This window comes from Asterias rubens, chromosome 8 (assembly GCF_902459465.1).
Source record: "Asterias rubens chromosome 8, eAstRub1.3, whole genome shotgun sequence".
Lineage (NCBI taxonomy): Eukaryota > Metazoa > Echinodermata > Asteroidea > Forcipulatida > Asteriidae > Asterias > Asterias rubens.
In genome coordinates this window covers 6,523,750-6,551,485 of record NC_047069.1, presented here as the reverse complement: position 1 = coordinate 6,551,485, position 27,736 = coordinate 6,523,750, and the positions used below count along the sequence as shown (strand labels likewise).

General features: G+C 38.1%; 1 protein-coding gene across 1 annotated transcript; it reads right to left on the bottom strand.

The window, feature by feature from the left end:
* Positions 1–1,684: 1,684 nt before the first annotated feature.
* LOC117293771 lies at positions 1,685–24,503 on the bottom strand. Its single transcript, XM_033776208.1, has 2 exons — positions 24,079–24,503; positions 1,685–2,791 (listed from the first exon to the last, which is right to left on the bottom strand). Exons 1-2 carry the CDS (start codon positions 24,258–24,260, stop codon positions 1,909–1,911), a joined length of 1,065 nt encoding a protein of 354 aa, XP_033632099.1. The 5' UTR covers positions 24,261–24,503; the 3' UTR covers positions 1,685–1,908.
* Between the last annotated feature and the right edge of the window lie 3,233 nt (positions 24,504–27,736).

Sequence of the window (27,736 nt, the reverse complement as noted above, 5' to 3'; positions counted from 1 at the left end):
ACATTTCAAAAAGTGTTTTTCTGCATTCAGCAGCAATACACCTGGTCGGCATTGCCGGAAAAAAAACAAAAAAAAAATGTTTTTGGAAACGTACAAACTCACGACATGGTCCGTACACGTACTTTGCAATTGTGTTTACTCTACGCATTACAGGCAAAATTACAGATTGACGTCACGAACAGCGCCCTCTCGGGTCGGGGTCTACTCTTAAATTTGTAAATAACATAAGAACTGATTTTTTAAAACCTTAGTTAACTGTTTATTCACATTCCACTCATCAAAACACATATATTAGTGACAAAAGCTTTATTTTGAAAAAAAATACCACTTCCAGGTGACTTTAAGTGACTTAAAGTCGAAAATATTATTAAATAACCCTTGTTGGCAGAACCATCAAACGAAAACATTAATGCACATTCAGAAACTTTTAAATTTAGTTTAACTCAACATTTTTAACCTGAAAATTCGGGCTCCGGGAAACAAACACAAAATGAACAACTTGTTACAATTAATTGCTATAATTTAACAAACAAAACAAATAAATACCTCTGCGCATTATTTTGACCAGTAGATCACTAAAATTATTCCCTTATTGTTGGAATTGAATCGATGGAAACATTTTATGACCAAAAATGAGTCCATCGACACTTTATCACATTCTGAATAATCAATTGCATAGATTTATTATCAATTATTATTTCACATAAAAAAGTACACAAATGTTATAATTTAACATTTTGATTTTATTTTAGTCATTTCTTAACAAAAACAGCAAGATTTGGATGCATAAATAAAAGCTCTAACATTTTAAAAACCTTGTTAAAACAACTTTAAAAACAGAACGTTAGTCACACAACAACAACTCTGCGTGATAAAAACCTACAACCATAACGCCCCCAACGGGGACATAAGTACATAGTTAAGGACAAAAACAATAACCGAAAACATTAATGCACTTTTTGGAAACTTTCCAATTAATTAGTAAACTCAAATATTGAAACCTAAAAATTCGGACTTCGGGGAAAACAAACGTAACTGAGCGACCAGCCCAAAATTGATTTTAACTTGTATTTAATAATAAGCAAATAAATAAATACTTCTACGGATTTGTGGGACCGGTATAAGAAACAACTGGTCACACACACAAAAAACATCGCCACATTTCGAACTTTGTGTTCTACTGTAAAAGTAGACGATATAAAATTAAACATGTTGACAGTTTCATAGTTCTTCGTTTCACACTATCGTAAGTGTGATAAAAAATTAAAAGGGTGCAGGGTCACAGATCTTCTTCTGCACCCACTCCCCCCCCCCGAAAAAGAAAACAATATTAGCTTGAATTAAAGGCGGCAATGAATACCATTGGTAATTACTCTGTTATTTTTTACACATTATACAAATTAATGTCATGTACACGTCGGTTGAAGGGCCTTTAAACTGTTACATCACACTCATTTCGCAATTATGTGAGTGTGTCTTCTTAAACTTCGGTAATTGTCAAAGACCACTTGGTGTATCTCAACATTATGCACCATTATGCACAAAATAGTGGTCAAGTGGTCGTCGAAGTGAGGTCTCGAAATGATTTCAGTGAAAAAGTTCTTTCTCAAAAACTACGTTACTTCAGAGGGAGCCGTTTCTCACAATGTTTTGTAATAACAACAGCTCTTATTGATCGTTAACAAGTAAGTTTTTATGCTAACAATTAATTTTGAGTGATTACCGATAGTGTCAACTGCCTTTAAGTGTACAATGCTTATTACTCGTCAGTGTATGGGTAACCATTATTCTTTATCCCCAACGCACTCATTTAACATCTCTTTATTAATAAAGTTAAACAAACTTTATAAATTAATTGCTAGGGACAATTCCATTGTCTCTTTCATTACATGTTGTTTAGTGCTGTGTTCATATTAACGCTGCAGTGTCTGAGGTTGTTTCTGGTTTAGGGGCAGCTTCTATTTGGGTGACGTCCTGAGCTAACATCTGCGCATCAATGACGAGCAGTTCATTGTTCATGGTGATAACAACAGATGGCGCTGTTTCGTTATGGGTGTCAGCCGATGGTGGAAGGCTGACTGGCAAGAACGAGTTGCTGCTGCATACCTCACTGTATGAGGGCGGCATTTCGATGGAGGAGCTAGCTACGGCGATGTCCTCGGGTTTAGGGACGGAGTCATCGCCGAATGTCCGGTACGGGACCTCGATGACGGTCTCTGTCTTCCGTCGACAGAGCTGGGAGATCCCGGAGTTCACCTGCCATGTGTTCATGGCACCGAAGAAGAGGATCCCAACAAAGAATATGAAGATAGACTGGTAGCTCATGTCGAACGGTTTCCCGTTGATCAGCGAGATGGAAACACAGGCTAGAGGCAGGAATGCACGGAAGACAATACACGCGTAGACCGACAGTAACATCACGATTCGCTGGCACCGGACACTCTGTATCCGCGTCACCTGGACGAACTTGCCAACGTTTAAGAGGAATATATCACCCATGGAGATGGCTAGGACCAGGCCGATGGTGACATCTTCCCCGGTAAGAAGCACCGTGACGGCGGTAGCCAAGGACACGATGTAGATGATGATGTTCATGTACTTGATGGGGTCGTTCTTGGCGACCAGACAACACCGAAAGAGCAAGAAAATTAAGACGCCGGACAGGACACTGAAGAGCACCCGGAGTTCTGCGGGGTAGTTGGCGGCAAACGGCGAATCCAAAGCCCTCGTGGTGAACGCCAGAACAAAGGTTGCAACAGGAAGACACGTGAAAATAACTGCATCGACGTAACTGTAAAAATTAGAGACACGAAATTGGTTGAGAATATTTCAATAAAAGCAAAAGAAATACCACAAACAACAAGTTAGGGCCTTGTCAAACGAGGCAACCTTTGCCGGCAACACAGACGCAACCAACTGCAGTGCATGGTACAAGACCACTTTGGTAGCGCATGAGTAATGTTTTAAACAATGACATACAATCCCAAAAAATAGATGAGTCCCTTCGTGGAGATCGCCAGTGACATAGCCCTATATATAAATATTTGATTAAGAGAGGTTATTTACAAGCAAATCTTAAGGGTTCGCTCAAACGTTCCAATTCACACAAATTCGGCTCTTTTGAAGCCCTGTGGTTCTTTTGGCGAGCGCCCTCTATCTATACCAACTGGTTGTACCCAAAGCCGCAGACCGGCGCACAAACCAATTTCGCTTATTAGAAAAACAATTATTGTGTCACAAATACAATGTCAAGTGTACTGGTTTTGGGACTGAAACAACGTATTTGTTTGTTTAGAGCAACGTTTTCGAGAGGTGACCTTTTTCTAGCCCTATGAAATGGTCATAAAACCGAAGCTTACATTTCAAATTGGTAATGGATTCAAACCCATTACTTAATGTCTTTAATGTTTGATAAATTTGCTTGTATCCTATATCTGTGTAAGTAGTAGACCAGCATTACCCGACAACTAATCTAACAATAAACGCTCTGGGATCGCGATGAGGTCATCGTTCACAAGAAGGGAATTCCCCGAGAGTTTTGTATGGCGAAATAACCTGGGCACCCCCCCCCCCAAAAAAAAAAAAAAAAAAAAAAAAAAATATTATTACAACACTAAAGTTTCTGAGAATTATTGCCGCTTTTGGGTGGGAAGACCAACCCTTCCATATCAAGCGTTTTCCAAACCAGGCTTATGATTTGGGCTTGGACTCCGTCATGTATTAAGAAAGCGTGTGCTTTCGTTACCGGGTCGTTGTTCACCCGGTGAACCCAGGTCGTTGTTTCGAAAACGCAAATTACGTTTGCGAGATCGAAAAAAAAATGTGTTTTTTTTTAACGAAGCACCCTCGAGGGGGAACATGAGCTGATGGATCCAGCTGCATTGTATGCATTACCATGCTATCCATACATCGTGTTTCTGGTAAACTACTGTGCAATGAGGAATAAACGCATCCTAGATTGTGGCAGTGCAATCTTTTTGAATAAAATTTGCTATATACTTTATAAAACTTTTGCATTGTAAATATTTAGACTAGTGTGTCATTTTTGTGGTTTAGATTGTTTTGTTTCACACCTGGTAATGGAACTTCATGTACGTTTTACCACATAGGCCCTACTAATACAAAAACCTTCAACATGTACAATTATGACTGGTTTCCTACTTTCCTATTAAGCTTTGTCGTTAAGCTGCCCTTATATTTATGACAATGGGCTAGTATAAAGGGCCCATATAATACCCAAACAGAACCAACCCCTAAATGAGTCATAGTAACTTGATTGCCTTATGAGAATGTTTATTAATTAAACAGACGGTGTCACACCTATGAATAACATACCATTTGGAGGCATGGCACATCATACCAAAACCAGATTACAACAATATAAGTAGGCCTACGTGTCAAGGATAATGATCGAAGGATAGAAGAAAACAAATCATTTTCCTTTTGATTAAGAAATGCATCATTATACTCAACAATGATTCAAGCAATAATTAGTTTGATCGGCTGGATTTTAGTTCACCATCGTGCCCGGTACATTAGTCTAGACTTTCTCTCCAGAAGACGATCAGAGCATACTGATCGAAACGTCGAGTTAAAAACAAACGGTTCTTTTCAGAACCACCCCAACTCATTTAGAGATAGTCATTACATGGTGTTACCGCAAACCTATTCATATAGATTAAACCTGGTAATATAAATCGTGCTGGCAAAAATAAAAGCAGCATATTTTTAACTCATACATACAGCAGCCGTCGACCAGCCTGATGAATTAATGTACAGTTGAGATCAAAGTTCGATGGACGTCATGGGAAGTACGCTTCGTGTGTTATTTGCCAAAAGAGTTTTTTGTCCGATATGGGTGTAAACTAGTTTTACAAAAATGTAATAAATATTTTAGATATTTGTCACCGACCCCGTCCGTCCGGTCAATGCAACACGGCCCACGCGACAATGACAATGTGACAAAAATAGTAAACACGCTCACCATGGACACATTGTCGTGTGAATTTTTTATTTTGTAAACGCTATGAATACATGAGCGTTTTAAGTTTATATTATAAACACAATAGCAGTTCGAATGATATAAAGCACATGTTCAAGTTTTGATTACATCATTGTTATGTTTATTGAAAGATACATAAAATAATGTCCCCTTTCACTCTATTTGTTTCAGCAACTTATTCTCATTTAAATAAAAAACGATCGGAAGTTTTGAATTTCCTGTGGCCATCGTCTTCTCATCATTATCTTTCTCATTGTTTGTTGAGGATTGTGTTTACTTTGTTTGAGCTTTTTATTTCGTAATACAAAGACACGATAACCATGTCATGAGACTTGTTGGAATTTCCAGTCATGAGACTTGGGGATAGCCTACCAGTCATGAGACTCGGAGGTAAACATTATATTAATCCGATTGGTAAACATGAACTTTTCCTCCACACATTCCTTAAGACAACAATCAAAAACAAACAAACTCAAATACAAAATTTGATGAGTCCGAGGACATTCATGAAACCGTCTATTCCCTTTTAGCTTTCAAAATTATCTTTTTTATTTGTCCAAAACCAAAGCTAATTCCAAGACACAAGAACAGACCAAACATTTCCATCCAGTTTGATGGACCAATGTTTAAAAAATTTGGTAATTTTGTTTCAAAAGAACCCACTTTTACGAGGTTTTTGGAAAAACCAAAGTTGAATATTCCCAGTCAATAAAAGTTTCCAGCACCAAAGTTTTTACGTTCATCTCCAGGAACGGAACTAAACTGTGTTCTTTCAAACCGGACCAAAAGCAACTGGACAATATTGGTAATTACTCAAAATGATTGTTAGCATAAAAAACTTAGGTGGTAACGAGTATGGAAAACTGTTGATAATATAATAAACATGGTGAGAAATGGCTCCCTCTGAAGCAACGTGGTTTTTGAGACAGATGTACTAATTTCTTACTCAAATAATAAAAGGCTTTAAGCCTGAAGTCTTTTAACACTTCCAAGTCATCTAAAAGCAAAAATATTTGTGCAACAATGGCGTTTTTATTTCACTATTGTCTTGCAAGTTCGATGACAAATTGAGTCCAAAGTTTCACAGATTTGTTATGTTATGTATAATGTTGGGATACCCAAAAGAACACTTGTCTTTGACAATTATTGCCAAAAGTGTCCAGTGCCTTTAACCAGTATGCACTTAAATTCAAACAATAATATATTGTGTTTTAATTTTTAGCAACAGTCCCGAGAGAGAGAGAGAGAGAGAGAGAGAGAGAGAGAGAGAGAGAGAGAGAGAGAGAGAGAGAGAGAGAGAGAGAGAGAGAGAGAGAGAGAGAGAGAGAGAGAGAGAGAGAGAGAGAGAGAGAGAGAGAGAGAGAGAGAGAGAGAGAGAGAGAGAGAGAGAGAGAGAGGGGGGGGGGGGGCTCGCACGCGACCGTCAGCCCCGAGGTGTGGTACCCATTATGACGGTACTTCCGACTGTCAGCCATAACACCTCCGTCGGCAATTCATTACAGGGCACGGGGCGTGGAGGACCAAACACCCAAGGGACAAAAACTCACGGAGTACGGTAACAGAAGACCCGTGTGCAGCCCACAAGAGAACCCAAACTCCGAAATGAAGACAGTAGTTCGTTACGTTTCTAATAAACTTGGCAGGAAACCAAAGTGTAAAAAGACTCTTTCCATCCGAAGTCGTGTTCGAGAAATTGTCTACCAACACTCGGTTTTCAAAATGTTCACCGAAACTACACCCGCTTTCCTAAATGCAACTGCTATCATGTAGGAAGCCCCGTGTAGGCCTACGTATGATGATACTGGTCGGGAGGTTTACCCGCAAGTTACGCTAGCAAAAACGTGAACGTCAGAAATTTGTGTCGTTTCTAGGTGACGTCACCACTTTGGGCTCATTTCATGCTCACGTATGACGTCTGCAAGTATGTACGTACCTGACGTGAGAAATGTTTACTTCACGTATGCTTTAAAACGTGAGATTTTTACAACAACATTTTCTGACTTTCACGTTTACGTATTTGCTCGCGTAACGTGCAGCTAAACCTCCCCTATGTTTCATTTTTACACACGCGGTACCAGACAATAAACACTGCACTGCAAGAGTTGTTTTGAGTAAACGCGCACCTTATACCCCTCACTAATCACACACCCTTAAAACCCCCTCCCAAACATTCGGAAAATAAACAGCTGTGAAAACGGATCCGCATACAAGCTATTAATGTGCTATGTCCCCTCAATGTTCCCTAGTGGTGTCCCAATCCAACCCCCCCCCCCCATTTCAATCTCCCCCAACTTTAAGTGAAATCAAAAATGTGTGCAACGGGCACCCAACAAAAAACTGGAGCGAAGACTAAAAAAAAGTAAACACATTTCAATATTACATCAAAAATAAAGATAAATGTCAAATTCCAAAAAATACCTTAAACAGCCTCGCGTGCTAAACACCACCTTGTTTTTGTTATTCCTATCTTTGCTTGTTTTTCCAAACTGTGTCAGTATGCCGTGACCTCCACCGCCACCGGCTCAATCTCGATTACTCATCACTGTTCTCTCTCTCTCCCCCTTCCCCAAACTCCCCTCCTCCCCCCCCCCCCCTCTTCCACTGCCCGAAGGAGACCATAGATTGCGTACGTGTATCCTCCATGGGGGCCGCTATACACCGCAAACTTCCCTTTTCTCAGTTCATACACGACTGGCGTTTTAGCACCAAGCAACCCTCACTTTCATGATACATTTTTAAAGGGAAGGACTCATCGCCGGCCATGTTGGCCATGCACACTGGGCCCACTTTCAAACAGCCTGTAAGCACACAAACTTGCTAAGCACAGAATAATATCGCTTAGCAGAAACATGTTATACCAGTCAAAATTGCACTACGTTTGAAATGTTGTGGCTGGTTTTCTCTGAGAAAAACGGATTTGTATACATGTAGTTATTTTAAATTTGAAATCAGAAAAACTAATATCATTAAAAAGCCCGTTTTATACTAAAACCTCCATGCTGTTACAAAAAAATCCACCAAAAATTATCTGACTGTCTTCCGAAAAAGACTGATACAAGCTCAAACAAGCATCGGTGACAATGATTTACCATTCACCCCGACGGTAGATAACTTGGTGTATCCCATCATAAGCATAAAATAACAAGCCTGTGAAAATTGGGGTCCAATTGGTCATCGAAGTTGCGAGAAAAGGATGAAAGAAAAAGCACCCTTGTTGGACGAATTTGTGTCCTTTCCGATAGTAATAAAAAACTTTGGAAGTCTTTTAATATTTTAGTGAGAAATTACCTCTTTCTCAAAAACTTCGTTACTAAGTTCGGAGGGAGTCGTTTCCCACAATGTTTTATACTATCAGCAGCTCCCCAATGGTCGTTACCAAGTCTGTTTTTAAGGCAATATTTGTTTTGAGTAATTACCAAACGTGTACCTTCCCTTAAAACTGAGTTCAGTACAAGCTTATGTGAGTTGCAACAAAGCGCTGGTACGTAGTGGTACGGTAGCACCTCTTGATGGATCAACGATTGATGCTCAATTATTACCGAACAAAAAAAGGTGGAACGTATTTTGTACTCACAAAAAACTTCCACATTAATAGCACTTTTGGCATAGCTTGTAGACAGCTTTAATTTAAAGGGGCACTCTTGACATGATCAAAGCAGGCGGGTGGCTGCGAATTTATTGACTCTCACCAGTTATTGTACCCCCCCCCCCTATCAATGAAAGCATCCGACGCTGAGTCTTTTGCCGATTTCACAAAAAAATGGATTTGCATTGTTACGTCATTTATGTTAGTGCAGTAAGCACCGGAAAGTTAGCACGCCTTTTCGTGTGCTTACGGTTAGCAGCGCTCTGAAACAGAAATCGCACAGTAAGCATGAAATTGGGCCCAGGTACCGTACAAAATCTACACTATATGTGTGAACAAGGAATGTAAAGTTTCTCTGTATATAACAACTGCATCACCTTTAAGACTTTAAAAGAAACGTCCCCCAAAGTCTCCTCTCTCCACAGATTGAACGCTCGCAATAACCTTTCCCCTTTTGAGGTTTATCCGAGGCTCAACATCAGAGGAGGTTTTCTGACCTGACCGTCAACCGAATACTTAGGGGGACTTTAAGGAGGCTGGGAGTAGAGACGGAAGGATACGATTTATATCAGGCTAACCCGTGAAGGATGTTGTACATCAAAGGTTCCCATTGCCCATCAATCTTGGCCACATAGCCTTCTCCAATTCACACCATATCAACATGATGATGTCTCCATGCAGCTACGTCTTCTACATTATAGCGCATTGCGCGACGAAAATACAACTAATTAAAGGCACTGTCATGTTTGGTAATTGTCAAAGACCAGTGTTCTCACCTTTTGTATCCCATCATGAGCATAAAATAACGAGCCTGTGAAAATTTGGGCTCAATCGGTCATCGGAGTTGCGAGAAAATGATGAAAGAAACAACACCCTTGTTGTGTGCTTTCAGATAGGAATTAAAGACTTCTAGCTATAGAAGTCTTTTATGATTTTAGTGAGAAATTACCTCTTTCTCAAAAACTACATTACTTCAGAGGAATTCGTTTCCCACAAAGTTGTATACTATCAACAGCTCTCCAATGCTCGTTACCAAGTCAGTTTTTAAACTGTTCGATTGGAACCGTTCGATTGTAGATGGATTATATACAATACAACTAACATGAGAACATTTCATTTCAAAATGTCCCTTTTTTTATATATCGCCAAAAGTCTGTAGCGAAAAATGTGCACTCAGGAGGAATAATCACCAATACACAATCTAAGAAACATTACCAACAGTGACTCTTCTCAGAATCATTGGAATTTAAGGGCATCTGCAGTGAAATGTATTTCGCAAAATGCTTTATACTAATCAAAACATGATGAAGACTTCCAACCAATAGTTTGTATTTCCAATCATTTTAAAGACAGTGGACACTATTCGTATTCGTAATTGTCAAAGACTAGTCTTCACAGTTGGTGTATCTCAATATATGCATACAATAACAAACCTGTGAAAATTTTAGCTCAATCGGTCGTCGAAGTTGCGAGATAATAATAAAAGAAAAAACACCCTCATCATACGGAGTTGTGTGCTTTCAGATGTTTGATTTCGATACCTCAAATTCTAAACTTGAGGTCTCGAAATCAAATTTGTGGAAAATTAATTCTTTCTCGAAAACTACGTCACTTCAGAGGGAGCTGTTTCTCACAATGTTTTATACTCTCAAACTCGCCCCATTACTGGTAATCAAGAAAGGTTTTATGATGATAATTATTTTGAGTAATTACCAATAGTGTCCACTGCCTTTAGGAGTGGTTACCAAACGTATATCTTCCATTTAAAGCCATATTATCTGCCCGACTAAGTGATTTCTTGTATAAAACACACACACACACACCCATACGCTGTACCAGCTACGGGAAAACCCCATGGGTAAGCAAGAAATTTGTGTTATTCTTTCCACTTTCACGACTAGCGACTAGACGGGAAACAATCCCCATGACAAGATGTTTATCACAATAAAGACAATGAGGTGCTGTTTGGTATGCATGTCTTTCCTCCTATGGTTTAAATTAAATAACCAAAAATTGTTGTCAATTTGTATTATGCATCAATATAAGTTTTGGTTCACCCCCCCAAAAAAAAAAAAACTAAAAAAAAAAACTAAAGAATTGGTGGACCAGGAGTTGAACCACTGACCCCCGAATTAACGTACTCCGGATTAACATAGCGCTCTATACCAACTGAGCTGTATAGCCCCATGTTGGCGGTCTCCCTACATTACAAATAAGTGTTACTTTATAGTAGTTAACTTTTCTTTCTGAACATTTCAATACAATATTGTGACACCAAATGTTGCTTAGTTCCTTGAAACCAACTGAACAGGGCCCAATTTCATGAAAGCTGCTAAGCACTAAAATTTGCTTTAGCATGGAATTTCTTCCTTGATAAAAAACAGGAATACCAACCAAATTTTCACGTGAATTTCAGGATAAGCAAACAACAGCTGAATACCAGTAACAAGCAATATGTAACAAATGGAAATTTGGTTGGTAATCCTGTCATACTAGGCAAATTTGTGTGCTTAGCAGCTCTATGAAATTGCGCCCAGATCCTACAATGTGGAAAGTAGGTCTAAGAGAGTTCGTTGCCACCACGCATGGGAAGGGGACTTTCAATAAAATAAAAGACTCACTCAGAGGTAGATCACCCTGGAGGAAGAAAAAGAGACGACTTCAATTGGGAAAGTGTGTCTACACAGTCAGTGTTTAACCTCAGATGAACTCACAGTTCCTTTAAAGGGGATTGAGTTACATAGACTAAAGAAACACAATTTGAACGCCCTCATCGTTGAAAACAAATATGACCGAATTCGAAATATGAATAAAAATATATAAAAAATGCCTATGGTAACAACATATCCAAACAAAATTTCTAAACAAGAGGATTTTTTTTTTTACTTTTTCAACTGGAACTTTTAGTTGCCTCAAAACATAAAACAATCCACTATGCAAAACTTTTTACAGAGAATACCAAACAAACTACTTAAAGAAAGAATGAAAAAAAAAGATTGACCAGGTGATCTCATTCTCGACCCAGATGTAATTAAAATGGCGTTCTTTGTGTTTCATTTTTTTTTCTTCACAAGACGAAACAAACAAACCCAACACCCCACCAAACCAACCAACCAACCACCAAACAAACACTCCAACAAACGAACAAAAAAATCGTGACGACATATTATTTATTTTTGTACAGAAAAAAAAGGAAGGGCCTTTACGTCATTACTTTTCTGGAGTGTCAATTTTTTGATGTCATTCTTCTTTGCCAACTGTGTCTTGTGACAAGGATAACTGAGATAACACTCTGTTATCAAGCGGTCTCATAGTCTAGGTTCCTAGACCATTGGTGTTGCGTGGTCACACACAACCAACGTTCCGATTATGCACGGCAAAAACTGTACACGCTTGTAATGAACGAACGCTAGCAGGCGCTCTGTTTCTCTGATTTCCTGTGCTCACCAAAGTCTAGGACATTTGCAACGACGGGTCTTAACTTTTTTATTGTTTTTCGGCAAATCTCCCCCGACTTTCCGGTGGAGCCAATCAGAGGCTGCGTTGCGGTTGGCTCATGAATAATTCATCAGTGTTGTGCATGCAGTGTAAATGCATGCAGTAATGCGTTGCATGACTTTTGCTATACTCTGCATGTGTGTGTGGGTATATGTTTTTATCGGAGTATAATAATGTCCAGATCAGTAGGATTTGAAACTTTGCCACATGGTGGAAATAAGATAAAGAAAGGTTTGCGGTACCACCACAAACCTTTCTATGTATAATATCCAGATTCAGACTACTGCATTGCCATGATGCAGCTTGAAATGCGATCGTGGCGTTATGCTCCCGACGTGCCAGGGCCCACACTGATGAAGCCTGTATTGGCTAAACAATTTGCTTATAGTTAGCACAAAATAGTATTGCTTAGCAGAAACTGGTTACCAGCCAATTTTTAATTAAATTTGAAATGTTGTAGACTTATGCCTAGTGCCCACCTAATTTTTTGGATAGTAAAGAAATGTTGTACAGTATTTTCTGCCAAACAGATATTAACTGGTGGGCCCTGTAGTGTTATTCACAGTGAAAGTTTTTTAATCTTGGGGGAAGGAAATCTTGAGGGATTCAAAAGCGCCTTTGTGAGAATGTATTTTGAAACGTAACCGTAGCTGCAGATCTTGGAACGTAAGCGTAGCTTGACTCGGGATTGAAAGCGTACTTTTTGATATTGTAGCGTAACCTAAATGTATCTTGGAGTGTATAAGCGCAGCTGAGTAGCTGTGTAGCTTGGAACGTTGACATCTTTTGGAACGTAAGCATATCTTGGACTGAAGCGTAGCATCTTGGAACATAAATGTAGCTGCGTATCTTTGAACGTAAGCATAGCTTGACTCAGGCTTGAAAGCGTACCTTTTGATATTATAGTGTAACTTGAAGGAATGTAGACCTAAGCGTATTCTGGAACGTAAACGTAGCTGCGTATCTTTGAACGTAAGCATAGCTTGACTCGGGCTTGAAAGCGTACCTTTTGATATTATAGTGTAACTTGAAGGAACGTAGACCTAAGCAAATCTTGGAACGTAAACGTAGCTGCGTATCTTGGAATGTAAGCGTAGCTTGACTCGGGCTTGAAAACATACCTTTTGATATTAGTGTAACTTGAAGGAATGTAGACCTAAGCGTATCTTTGAACGTAAACGTAGCTGCGTATCTTGGAATGTAAGCGTAGCTTGACTCGGGCTTGAAAACATACCTTTTGATATTATAGTGTAACTTGAAGGAATGTAGACCTAAGCGTATCTTTGAACGTAAACGTAGCCGAGTAGCTGCGCAGCTTGGAACGTAACCATATAATATTTTTTGGAATGTAGTCGTAACAATATCTTTTGGAACAACTCATGAGAAATTGCGAATTTTGATTGCTTGTCGGGTGGCGACTACTGCTATTCAACTCCCAGTTATTTGAGGCGAATAGTCAGGTCATAAATTCCACTAGTTGCCCAGTTTAATCATTACCTCAAAAATAACTCTTCATTCACAGAATTAAAAAATAATACTTTGTTTGGCAAAATTATGCTTTGAGGGAATTTTGTTTCAGCATTATTTTTATTTCAACCTTTTATAAAAAATTCTCATAATATTTTAAAGCTACTCACACAATAACACTGTCAATATAACCATGGAGGTAGATGCGATATTCCTACGTTTTGACATCATCAAAATTATCTGAAACTCATAACAAAAAGAAATTAGGGGGCCATGAATCAAAATGGAGCATATTGGAACGTTGCGATCATAAGAAACAACGGAGTCGACACCGCAAGCTGGGAGTTTATAGCGCCTGGGATTTAACACCTCCAACCCCCACGAGACACGGCATGGGCGGTACGTGATATTCCACAAGGCTTATTTCACGTTCCGATTGCTCCACGCCGTGGGGCCATACAAGCATCCGTTACACGGACTCTCTGATGGATGCTAATCTTACGTTCGATTTTTGACCATTATTTACGATTTCAAATCGTCACGTATCCATAATCTGAATAGGTAGTCTATACTTAAAATTTCACTGTTTTCCTTTTAATAGGCCTATAATGACCACGGAATTACTCTTTGAGCAAAGATGATTAAAAATAGCGCGCCTATCACATTGACCTTTGACTCGGTCTAGTTTGAATAGTCATCTTCAACCCGTCACGTGATATGAATAATCGAGTCATTTGCATAGTCTGGCCACGCCTTCAATTTGCAAATGTCCTAGACCTTGGTGAGCACCAGGACATGGGGAGATCCGGAAATCAGAGAAACAGAGCGCCCGCTAGCGTTCGTTCATTACAAGCGTGTACAGTTTTTGCCGTGCATAATCGGAACGTTGGTTGTGTGTGACCACGCAACACCAATGGTCTAGGAACCTAGACTAGCGGTCTCAACCCAAACGGGTCACGTTATAACGAACAAACATTACAGTATACTTATCAGTACTTAACTACATAGTATTAAAAACTTACAGAGACTTTCATTGCAACATATAATCTTGGTGCAAGACGTTTCTCGTTTCCCTTTTCACGCACACCGCGGCCAATTCACCAACAGCGCCCGCACCGACTCAATCCGCACCGACATACCACTCGAATCAAAACGTATCCCAACGGTTAGAAATAAATTATTTTATAGAGCTGATTTACGGAACTGTTTTGGGAAAGAGAGTACAAAACAAAGTTGTTCTTATGTAGTATTGAATTGTGTATTTTAATGTAATTAATTGTTTTTAATTTGTAGTCAGTCTTCAAATTGATTTTTTTTTTAAACAATCTGAACTTTTTACTTGAAAACGGTGCTGCAAAAAAAAGTTTAAATTGAATAACCCATCATTAAGCATATTCACCTATAGTGAATATAAAATATCCACCTACAATTTCACAAAGATGTGAAGTATTATCTGTTAAAATTCTTTGTTGGATGTTCGGAAAAACAAACATTCTTGAAAGTTGCACGAATAGGTAAAAGGTCAAGTTCTAAGAATCTGCGGTTTGTGACAAAAACTTATGGTATAGTTTGAACATTAATAAGTCGAAAGGACCTTGAACATAATAGTTAGTCAACATTCCGTTAACAATTGTCCATTCGTACAAAAAAATATGGGGGGTTTGTGTTTCACTTTCTAGTCATCTTTTCTAAGCATCAATGGACTGAAGCTAGAGCCGTCAAGCGCCATTGTGCATGGGAATCCACGCGTATAGGCCTAGTCGATACGTCGTAAGTATACGGAGAACTTGACAAAGGAGGCCAAGTCAGAAGGTCTTTGCAAAATGGATTATGTCTATGTCTAAATATGAAGCATGCAGTTTACTTTAACAACAACTTGATACTCATTGATGTTTTGCATTTTCACCAAAAACGCACCTCAAACTTCAGTTCAGTAAAGAACCTTCTTTTGGCCCTGTTCACTGACCTTCCACGCACAAAACAAATCATTCACGAGACCCTTCCCAGAATAGACCTTTCTTGAAAGATGGATTGGTCCTAGCTGGTTACTGGCTGGACAGAGACAGTGACACACGAGGGTCTCAAACTCCCAAAGATCACTCAGACTTTGTGTTGACATCGTTACGGGGAAGAAACCAACTCTCGGTGTCAGGTGATTTGGGATCAGTTTCAGAAATTTACTAAGCAGAAATTACTGCTCAGTAAATTGCTCTGCTTGGCAAGATATGAGCGATGTACCAGAGCCAGCACTGGTAGCTGTTTGGCATTTCGGCTGGTAACCTATTTGTGCTGAGAAAAAGGTTTTTGTGCTTAGCGTTGTTTTTTTATGCTGGGCATGAAATCCAAGGCATCCACTTCCATAGCTTCGTAAGCAAGTATGATGTGCTAAAGCATGCAGAATTGACAGTTCGTGTATCCGTACATTTTTATGAACACTTTATACAACCAATCAGTTAAAAATGTTATATTATGTAGTGTTTACCAAAAAAAGGGTTTAGTCCAAAGATTTTGCGATGCAAAATTGCTGGTAGGCATACCTGGTAGGCTATTGCTATTTGAGCCCAGTCCTTTAGCAGCTGGTTGTATACCCACACACTTACAATCTCAAATCATTCTCTGTCTATTAAGTTTCATACCATTAATCATAACGAAGTGGAATACTTTTTTTTGGTTTTTTTTATGTTTTCCTCTTTCCTTTTATATAACACAGGACCATAGCGTAATACTGCTCTTGTGCTGATTTTTGTATCATGTATAAGGATTTTTAAATAAATAAATGAATAAATAAATAAATAAATGAATAAATAAATAAATAATACTACACACAGTTATCAGTAACAAAGTGTATCAGTTGCTGCTAAAAAATAAAATGACAAAATTGCTACTCAATATTTACAAAAAAATATATTGCGTCAAAATATTTTGCTTTGGAAATGTGTTGCTATTTAGTAAATGGAGTCCTTTAGCAGCTGGCTTTATACCCACACGCTTATACAATCTGAAATGATTCTCTGGTACACATTTAGTTCCATACCATTCATCATAATGAAGTGCAATTTTTCAACACAGTTATCAGTGACAAACAACAGTCATCAATATAGTAATAGCCCTACGAAGCACCACCCTAATTGATGGGACAACACACACAAAGGACCCGGCTAAACGGAGCGTAGGGCAGGTGGCGAATCGATTCTAAAAAACCAAAGTCGCGTTTCCTTTGTCTCGATGTTTTAGAAACCAAAAACATGAGTTCTTTGTTCGAACCTATCTAGCGAACCAATCCACCATAAAAAAAATGGTTATATTATGTTTTTTAGTATTTCATTTTGCGAGAGAATGTAGATATTTCGATCAGTGTGCTCTACCAGTTGTCGCCAGGAGACTCAACATATTGCACCAGTCGAAATAATATACAGATTAATATACCAAGGGCCAATATTTTCAGAGCCAACAACCTATGACTTAAGAAGATGTGGTGTAATAATCCCTCTCAGAGTTCAAGAAAACTTGAAGCATAATTCTCTTTCATCAGACCTAAACAACGATCGAAAGATTGACCAAATATTATGTTGATGACCAGATGCTAGTCCTTGAACTGACAAACACATTTGTTCTTTGTTCAAGTTAATGAGTATTCATGAACTTTGGAATCTAATAGACTTTACCAATCGTATGCGTCCCTTTATTTAAAATCTGTCTTTGTTGTGTTGTGGTGATGTTGGGGCAGACATTGAGTGGGCATGTGGACAATTTTGAGGGTGGCTTTATTGTATTCAATCTTGGAAACATGGGTATAAAAGGGCAACTTTACAATACAGGAAGAGTCCCCTATCCAGAGATAACGCAACATGGCGGAAATGCGCTAACGAGCCGTGCAATGCAGATATTAGATGGCCATCTAATTAACCCGCATGAAATGGTCATTAAGAACTTATCTGGTTTCCCGTTGCCTGGATCTGGGCAGAGGAAGGGAAACTAGATTTCTGGAAACTTTCGACTAGAGGAGGGGGGGGGGGGGTGATAGCTTTAATGGTGACTGACAGCTCGCGGTAGAGCGTGGCTTAAGATTTAAATAGGTCAATGGGAAGGCCTATACAAGATTGATAAAATAAAATGGTGGCAACTTTGTTGCAGGGCCTTTATACTGAAGAGTGGAACATTATGTAAAATTGTTTTATCTTAGAATGCTGTGTGAACGATATTTTTCATAAATTTTATTAAGCTTTAAAGGTGCAATACAACATTGTTTTATTATCTGTATGGCAGGGCCTCTTTTGAATGTTTTCGATGAGTCCTTTCATCTTAGATAACAGTGAATCTGCTCCTAATATAATGAAATGGACACCAATAACAGTTCACAGAAATTGTCGATTTCGTATTATAATCGTATGGAAACACTAACCACGTACGTATGTTCAGACAGAAATGTTTTTCGGGACGATTGTACAGACCAATTGTATAAATCAGATCTTTATTTTGTGGCTAACACAAACAAGTTGTTAGTTACCGTTGTTGTTATCAGTCCCGGTCATGTCGTGTTCACATCCGTGAACTACTAAATCACACAATATCAGACCAATGTCATATCCTATATACCGGTAGGTCCATAACATAAAACGCAGATATCTTGCTTAGCAGCAGCAGCAGTCATCTTTGCTTAGCAATCTAGGAAGGTCTTTGCTGAACATGTTTGGCATGTGATTTCTGCGTACAGCCTTGAAACGGGGAGTTCATGTTGGCAATATTTAACAGTTTGTCCCCAAGTTCATCCCAATAGATAATACTGTTGTTATAAGTTTAATGTGGTTTTGGTTTTCTAGTTCAAGGTAATTTAAAACTATTCTACTTCGTTTATAAAGGTTGGAAGAACAGTTTTGTTTTGAGGCAGAATTCGTTTCTTCACATCCTCGTTTCATATTATATTTTCGATTATTACATATCTATTTCTTGTGCTTTTGAAAACTGTGCCGTGCAAAATCTACTTCATGAAAAAAAGGTACAAGTGAAACAATACTTGTTTTAAATAATTATTTCACAATTATTTGTGTTGCTCCCATCGATATAAACATGTGTCATACTTTTAATCTGCATGTCAAGGATTCGCTGAATGGCTTTCTAGATCATCAGCAATGATAAATTTCAAACTGAAACAATAACTTGTTGCCTCAATTTCTAACCCACATGTTGAGGTCGTACAAAAAGTATTTCACCCCCCCCCCCCCCAATTGCCTTTTATATACACTGGAGCACAACAAGTTGTTTTCAAAACAAGTCACAAACGAAAACAAAGGTGGAACAAAGTTAATCTGCTCCGTTGCAAACTGCTTGAACACTCCGTAACACAATTACATTTGTTTGGAATACAAAATATGAAATGCTTTCCTTCATCAAATAATGACTAACTCACCGACCAATTTTGGCTGGTATATAATATCAAACAAAATGCCATAAACCCCAAATTGGTAATGGCCTGACGTTTCAACCAAAGCAGAGTCAAAGACAAGCAAACAATGTTATTAATCCTCTTTAATCATCACATGGCGGCAAGGGACCCTTGCTAAATTGTTCTCGTGTGAAAAGGGGCTAAACTCACCCAGCTAACATGTTTCACACATGTCAAAATAACTAGCAATGAAAAGGCGAGCGATTGTGGAGGTCCATTATTAAAGTTACCGGAAAAACATATTATTATCATAATTGAGTTTCGAAACTTTAGCGTACAATATTACACCCTCCTTGCCCAATCCACAATCATATCAGCTTGCTTTATAACGAGAGGTCCCCGTGGACATATCTACTTCTCATGAAGATTGTGTTACCACCGTAAAACAAAACTGTCAAAAACTGGGGATATATTACTAAAGACATCGAAAGTAAGAAAATGAAAGATACATATAACACCATTACGTACGAGTACAAAAATTCAGGCAAACAATAAAGCCAAGTGCAGATGTAGTTTTTTCAAGTTGAGGTCAAACACTTCGATCAAAAATCTTTGAAGGAACTTTTTTTTTAAATCTGGTTTTCAATACAGCACTCAAGTTACCACGGCCATTTGATTTTATACTAATTGGTATTTTTTTTTTCCCTCAACTGGTCAAAATTGTCCTTCGTGCAAATGCAAAAACGATCACAAAATCGGACCGTTTCCAAAAAGAGTCTTTGATCAAAGTGAGTTACAAACTTCTAGACCAAATGGTATACGTTTCAATTCTAGTGTACCATAGATAATTGGCATTAGAATGGTGGCAGCGGTTTTTGTTTTTTTTGGGTTTTTTTTGCCAAAAATCTGGTGCAGGTAGAATTTGGACGCGAATACGGACAAGATGACGACTTTCAAAGCAAAAAAAAAAACGGTGTTCAACGGTCTAATGGAATACACAATCTTAGGGATGTTACTGTCAGTAATGCTTCTCAGACTTACGTTTGAGGATAAAAAGTGAAGTTTCTCACAATGCATTATACTATCCAGAGCTGCTGTACAGCTTTATACCAACTAAGGTGTTAATGCTATTAATTTTCAGAGTCATTACCAAATGGACACTGGACACTATTGGTAATTGTCAAAGACCAGTCTTCTCACTTGGTGTATCTCAACATATGCATAAAACAACAAACCTGGTTGAGCTCAATTGGTCGTCGAAGTTGTGAGATAATAATGAAAGAAAAAAACACCCTTGTCACACGAAGTTGTGTGATTTCAGATGCTTGATTTCGAGACCTCAAACTCTAAACTTGAGGTCTCGAAATCTAATTCGTGGAAAATTACTTCTTTCTCGAAAACTACATTACTTCAGAGGGAGCCGATTAACGTTTTTTACTATCAACCTCTCACCCATTACTCGTTACCAAGGGAGGTTTTATGCTAATAATTATTTTGAGTAATTACCAATAGTGTCCACTACTTTCTTAACTGATGACAGCCAAAGTTTAACCTTGATTGCAAAATTCAGGACTTTCTGTTATAACAAAAAATGCATTAGCCCAACACAGGAAAGTGAAAAAGTGGGACTAGATGGCCAAACCATTTTCATTGTCACAACTTCGCAAGAGGGGTCAACAATTTCCAAAACGCCTCCCAGCCCTTTAAAACTGTTCCAAGACATGAACAAATTATTTCACATGAACTTAGGTCATCGTAAGCAATACGTCTAGTCAGTCAAATCGAAATGCACACGTTTTGTCCACACGCGGGCAAGGGGAGTTTTTTTTACGGGTAAGTTTATGGTTATATCGTGCTAGGGTGTGTGCCTCGCCTCTATTCCCATGGGGGGCTGCAGCGCGTTACAACCGGCTACAGAAACTTGTTCATTCACGCCAGACAAAGAAGCCTACCCTAGATCCTTCGTAAGAAAAAAAATGTATAATGTAAAAGTGAAGGGGGAGAAATTTATTTAAGTCACAGATTCATGGGTGTGTCCCGTCCGAACTTTTTTTCTTAAAAGCACTTGGCTTTGATTTAAAGGAACAGTTTTCAACTTCAAGTAGTTTGCATTGGGCCCTTTAAGCATATTATAACAGGCTAGATATAGATTTAAAGATTCAATAACATTATTGGAATTATGAAAAGTCAATTCATGTTCGTCTTGCTTATAATTTATTTCAAAATTAAATTACACAAAGTTGCCACGTCTAAAGTAAAAACAACAACGCTGTTTGTATGTTTTGCCATGATTTTTGTGTGTATAGGCCTATCTATAGCCCTTGTCTGTTTTCACTTTTAATGTTTTAATAATATGTCAACATTTTAACTGTAAATATGCACACTATTTTGTACAACAATGGTGTTTTTTCTTTCATAATTTTCTTGCAACTTCAATGACCAATTGAGTCCAAATTTCCACAGGTTTGTTACTTTATGCATATTTTGGGATACACCAAGTGAGAATACTGGTCTTTGATAATTACCAAAGGTGTCCAGTGTCTTTAACCACAGTCATGATTGTCACTGACTGATTATCAATTGATCATTGTTCAACAACTCTCAGAAGAAACCTTAATCATTATGTACTAAACTAAACTGATAACATATTTTATATCAAAAAATCATTATCCAGATGCCAACATTTCATGCAAACCAGACCAGGCAACTAAACACAACACAACGCAACCCATTGTTGGTTTGTTTTATCTAATAGTTGATTTTATAAAAGTAAAATGAAGACAACGCTTTGTATATCACATCCTAATTGGCACAATTGACACCATTTATTGCAAAGCCATAATCTTCGAGAACTCGGACAGGGAAATGGAATGGTCCTCATCAATTGAAGGTTATTCTTCTATGTGACCCAATTAGTGTCAGTAAATCTCGGTAATAAACGTAAGCGACAATGCACAATGCAGTCACATAAATACTTTCGTCAAAAGGGCATTAATAGGGGGAAATGCGTACATAACATTTGAAGAAGACAACAAATTAATGTTTAATTTATAGAATGCGAATAATATTTTTTCCAGGCAAATACTTTGAAGACCACTCTTGCTCAATAAACTCCATTTACCAGGAGCTTCAAATATGCAAAAGCAGTTTTGCGAAGTACACATTTCACTATAAGGACCTTATATAGTTCTGAGCATGCAGACTTTATGAAAGGTCAGGTTTGCGGGTTTTCCCCCATGAATGTTTACAAGAGTGGGGAGTTTGCATAGCCTGGGGAGACTTCTGAGAAATACAATTTAATTTGCCACATTTATCGATGCACACAACGTTGTCAGACAAAGGGTTTTTCCTTTCGATATGACATTTTTAAATACCCTACAACTGATGATCCAAAGTAAATTTTGGGGACGTATAGGTTTCTTCCAGTGCACCATTTTAAATACATGCCAATTTAGTAAATAGAAGAGACAGCATCTCTTTGTGTGTGAATAAGTCTACATGTACATTGAAACATATGGTCTAAAAGCACAGAGTAAGTTCTCGCTTTGATTGTGTGTACAAACCAATGGAGACTTCGTGAAAAACTAAAACCCAAAACAAAGGGAGAAAATCCGACGTCCTCGATTTAGATTTGGTTTGGAATTTTAAGTTTCACTTGGGATTTGTTATAATAAAATATGGCCTTCGGGTAATAAATTCAAATTCATATTTCTATTTCCATAGTTGCAGTTCGCAAAATATTACAAAACTGTACAGTTTTATACGCAAACGGGTTCTGTATCTATACGGCACTAACTAAGATTGGTTGCCAGCAGCCCGATACGAATACGTAGGATAGCCCCTTGCATAATAAACATCGCTGACATTTTTGAAATTCCCAAGTTTTCACAACATCAGTTCTGTATAACCCGCGGCTGAAGATCGCGGGATTCCCCCTGTTGACGACGAAATGATCTGGATTAGTCTTTCCTATTTTTGGACTTGACATGTCAGCAAAAGGGAACAAGACGTAGTTCTGATCGTTTGTAGTTATTAAAGCACAGTGGGGTTTGTTCTTAATCTTAGTTTTAAAAAAAATTAACTTGGCGGCTGTGTGTGTAATGGTGTAGGCTGCCGTCAACAACACTTGCAGTAGAACAAATCAGGTATAAACACCACAACAAAGTTATGATTTTTGCACAAGTTACAATGCTTTAAAAAGTTGCACGGCCATGGCCACTGGAATAAGCCTTATCATACAAACCAACCCCAACACTGTTTCTAACATGACAACCTTTCTCTGGTCTGGGTAGGCCTAACTGGTACCGTCGAGAAGATGCAAATTCATCGACAGACATTGGCAATTAATTTGTGACATTGTTATATTTTTCTGCGCATTACTGGCCCTTGAAGTGTATTTTGAAAACAATCTAGAAACAAACTCAATCTAGAAATAGTTATACGTAAACTTGTACGTATTAACATTTGATAAAGTGTTAGAAATAGCTAAAATATGTAATTAAAGCGAATAAAGGGTTACACGTTCCGACCCAGAGTATTACACACCCGATTAATCTAATCTACAATTCTATAACTAAACCTAATCAGCTATAATAATACAGCTCAGAACAAAGAAGGGTTATTAATAATAATCCATATTAATTTAATTATCCGTTTTAAAGACAGGGTATACTGTTGGTAATATTGCCACTATAGACCAGTACAGTACAACCCCATCATTGGTGTATCCGCACATTATGCGGAAATTATCGAACATGTGTAAATGAGTTCATTTGGTCTTTGAAGTTGCAGAATATGTAATGAAACAAAATAACATTATAGTTGAACAGAATGTGCTATCAGTATCAGACGCCTGCCTGAAGCCATTCTCAGATTGAAATATTTAAGTGAAAAATTACCGCTTTGTCCGAAACTACTTTACTTCAAATGGGTCGTTTCTGATAATGATTTATAGGAAACATCAACAGTTCTCTTGTCCAGTGCTCATTGGCAAGTAATTTGTATGGATATACATTTTTGGGGTAATTACAAATGTACGCCCTGCCTTTAAAATTCGACGTAAGTTAGGGGTGCGGTGCGGTAATTTAAATAAAATGAGAGTGTTTTTGCTGAGAATTTGGAATTCAGAGAATGTATACTTACAAATTCCTCATGAAAGCTGCATTGTGTTTGTGAGCAAGACGAAACCGCGTTAGTCTAGTCTGCGTCTCCTGGGCGACTAGCCTGTCCATCACGGCGTACACACCGAACTGCATCCATGCACAAACATTCACCGTTATCGACGCTACAAACAACGCCTCGAAAATTCCCAATTCTCCATCCATCTTGTGGCAAAAAATAAAAACTACAACCCCCTAAACAAATATAGGCCTCCTCCCGGTGGGAGAATGAGGTGTAGTTCTTGAAACCTCGAGGTGAGGTTTTTTATTATATTTTTATCAGTTCGAGCCCAGGTTGTGTGGAGAGGACGTAATGCCGGGGGATGCAGAGCGGAGATGCGGGTCTAAAAACTGACGACAGATGCCTCACACACACCGAAAGCCCGTACGGGTTCAATGTTTGACAACTTCCAATACACCACGCACGTATTGTGGCCACACGTGCTGTTTCACACACTAGTTATCTCCACGCATACCCAATAATACTCTGCTCTTTGTTGCGGATGGAACAGTTTGTGCGCACTGTTGCCATTCACCACGACACACGACGACTGTTTCATCACTCAGCTCATCGCAACAGGGAATAGGTACAGTACCTTCTCCCCTTCACCACACACATGCGCTGATTAAAAACAAAAGTCTTGCACACTGTGATGAAATTGAATGGGTATATTTTACTGGGATCGTGAATGGGTTACGTATGAATTTCGGATATGTTAGTCACCAAGCAAGTGGGTTCAATTTGCGATCACTACAGTCAAATCAGTGTTCTGGAAACTTACATGCTTTTTATCATGGCATCACTTGAATGTGTTAACGATAAAGTATGGGGGAAGAATTTGGAGTCGAGAGAGGGTGCAATGACTGCCCCATTTGTTGATAGACCTCATCACAGTTCAGCCATTATCTCGCTCAATGTAAACCAAACCGAGGCTGAGATGACAGTTGTCAGTATTCCCTCGTTTATGCTTCGATAAAGAACTTTAATGGTGAAGTCAGGGAACCCAACAAACGGTCTAGTTACTGACCACATCATTTCGTTTTGCGGGAAGAAAGGTTTATAAGCCAAAATTTCACAGTGTATTGTTTCTAAGTGGGTACCCTGAACCCGTTACTGGACACTATTGGTAATTGTCAAAAATCAGTCTTCTCACTTGGTGAACCTCAACATATGCATAAAATATCAAACCAGTGAAAATTTTAGCTCAATTGGTCGCCGGAGTTGCGAGATAATAATGAAGAAGAAGAAAAAAACTTGTCACACGAAGTTGTGTGTGGTGGAAAAATAATTCTTTCTCGAAAACAACGTCACTTCAGAGGCAGCCGTTTCTCACAATGTTTTATACTATCATCCTCTCCCCATTACTCGTTACCAAGTAAGGTTGGTTTTATGATAATAATTATTTTGAATAATTACCAATAGTGTCCACTGCCTTTAATATTAGCTCAACACATTTTTTGGCAAGGAAGATCAAATTAAAATGTATATAATTTTCTTTATAAATACTTTACTGATTATTAATTATGTTCGGCAAAGTATCAACTTTACAAAGCAGTCTATAATAAGTATTGTTTCTATATTTGGGACACTGAAACATAGAAACATTTCCCGAACGTAGTTCTCGAAAAACAAAAGTTTAGCCTAAACAACAGAGGGCGTTATCAAGTCCAAATGAGGTTGCACAATATTTTTGTAAAATCCCCTTTCATTACGAAACGGCACCCGCCCCGTTTTCAGTGAATTCCAGCATGCAATGTAAAAATAGAAATGTGATGTCGAAAATAACCACTCTGGATTGTTTATACACAGCTTAGTTGCTGGCTCATATGTCTATTCTGTATAGCAGTGATCAAAACTTTGAGAATAAAAACGAATAATGGCCATTCGTGACTTACCCATTTCTTCATTTAGGACAACTGATGGAACACTCTATCCTCCTCATTGTTTCCTGGATTAGTCTCGACGTTTCATCAAGAAAATACTTCTAAACTGTAGGAAGATAGGAAGAGAACAAATTATAAGTTCAGATCAAAATAGTATACTTCAAGATTGAACAAGGTTCGGATATACAAATGTCATGGTCGGCACCGTTCTTTCTAGTTCTTTCTAGTTCACTGGGCCCAATTTCATCTAGCCTGTAAGCGCACAAATTGATTGATTGATTGATTGAATTTATTCGGATAAAAATACAGCAAGAACATACTCAAAATACAAACATGTACTTAACAACAGGAGAAAAGACAAAAAAAACAAGATAGAAATACTGCAGAAAATTATCCAAGGATAGCCCAAAAAAGCCAATAACTTAGACTTATTTCCATTGGGGTCCTTACAAAAAACAGACGAACCTAGTCAAGGGCAAAAAGATGATTCAAGGAAAAACAAAGCAAGAGAACACAAGAAAAATAAATAGAATAGGAAAAACAAATATTTTAAATTAAAAATTAAGTTAAATTAAATTAAATCGATAAATAATATAACAAATTGAAACCAAAAAGGAACCCAAGCTATGCTTCCTTAGAGGTGGCTTTTGTGGCAAGGTGGCATTTGACTAGTTTTTTAAATTGTTGCAGCCTAGTAGCATGGTTTAATTATACATAAAAATACACGGTCATCAGCTTTTTCAGCACGTCAAATAGAACAGTCGTCTATTGTGTTTAACACCCCACAAACAACAATCACATTATTATTTGAAACTCGCGAACGAATCAAATACATTTTGCAGATTTCTATTATCTGTTTCCGTGTGTTTAGTAGACTACACTTTAATCCCACTGTATAGCCTAGTTTAGCTTTCGTTTTGAGCGATAAGATTTACTTCCGTTGTGCCAAAAATACAAACCGAGAAGAAAACCAAGGATAGATCTATGATAGGCCTATATTATATAATGAATAGGGTAGATGGCCTTAGCTTTCGATCCAATCAGGACCTTCTTCAGAGGCATAAGACAAGTACAAACAAATACATATCCATTTATAGAAAAAGAGAGGGGGAAAGGGATTAAGGAAAGGATCCAGAAAGAAGCGGGAAAATAACAGCCAATCAAAGTTCCTATTTCAGAAACAATATTGGGGGCTATGAACCAAGGAGTGAGTGGCGAGGACAAAGGATGATTAAAAAATAAAGACAAAGTACATGGGTCCAATAAACGAAACATCATTCAACTACAGGTTTCTCTATGAAAGATCATCACTGATTATAGTCCGTGTGCAACAGTCCTCAACACAAAATATTGATGTCTGAAATGTTGCATAAGACCAATATTTGAAGAAGAAAAAATAAGTTGCTATCCAAGAAAATTCTCCGCAGAATAAGGTTACTAAAACTCAATGTTTACGCGTACAAAATGTAACTGGTTTCCAACAAAATGTTGCTAAGTAAGCACACAAGATTTCTGCTTACCAGGATAAGGATATCAGCTAAAACACCATTTCACATGATCACAGTGTAACTGCATGGTATACTACGTTAGTTTTGCTATAGCAGAAACATGTTCAACAATATTTGCTCAAGCAGCTCAATGAAATTGGCACTGGATAGAAACCCGTTTAGTTACCTAACTTTGAACGTTGTCAAGGGAGTCACTAGACCACTTAAAGTCACCTGGAAATAGAATTTCTTTTCTTTCAAACATAAGCG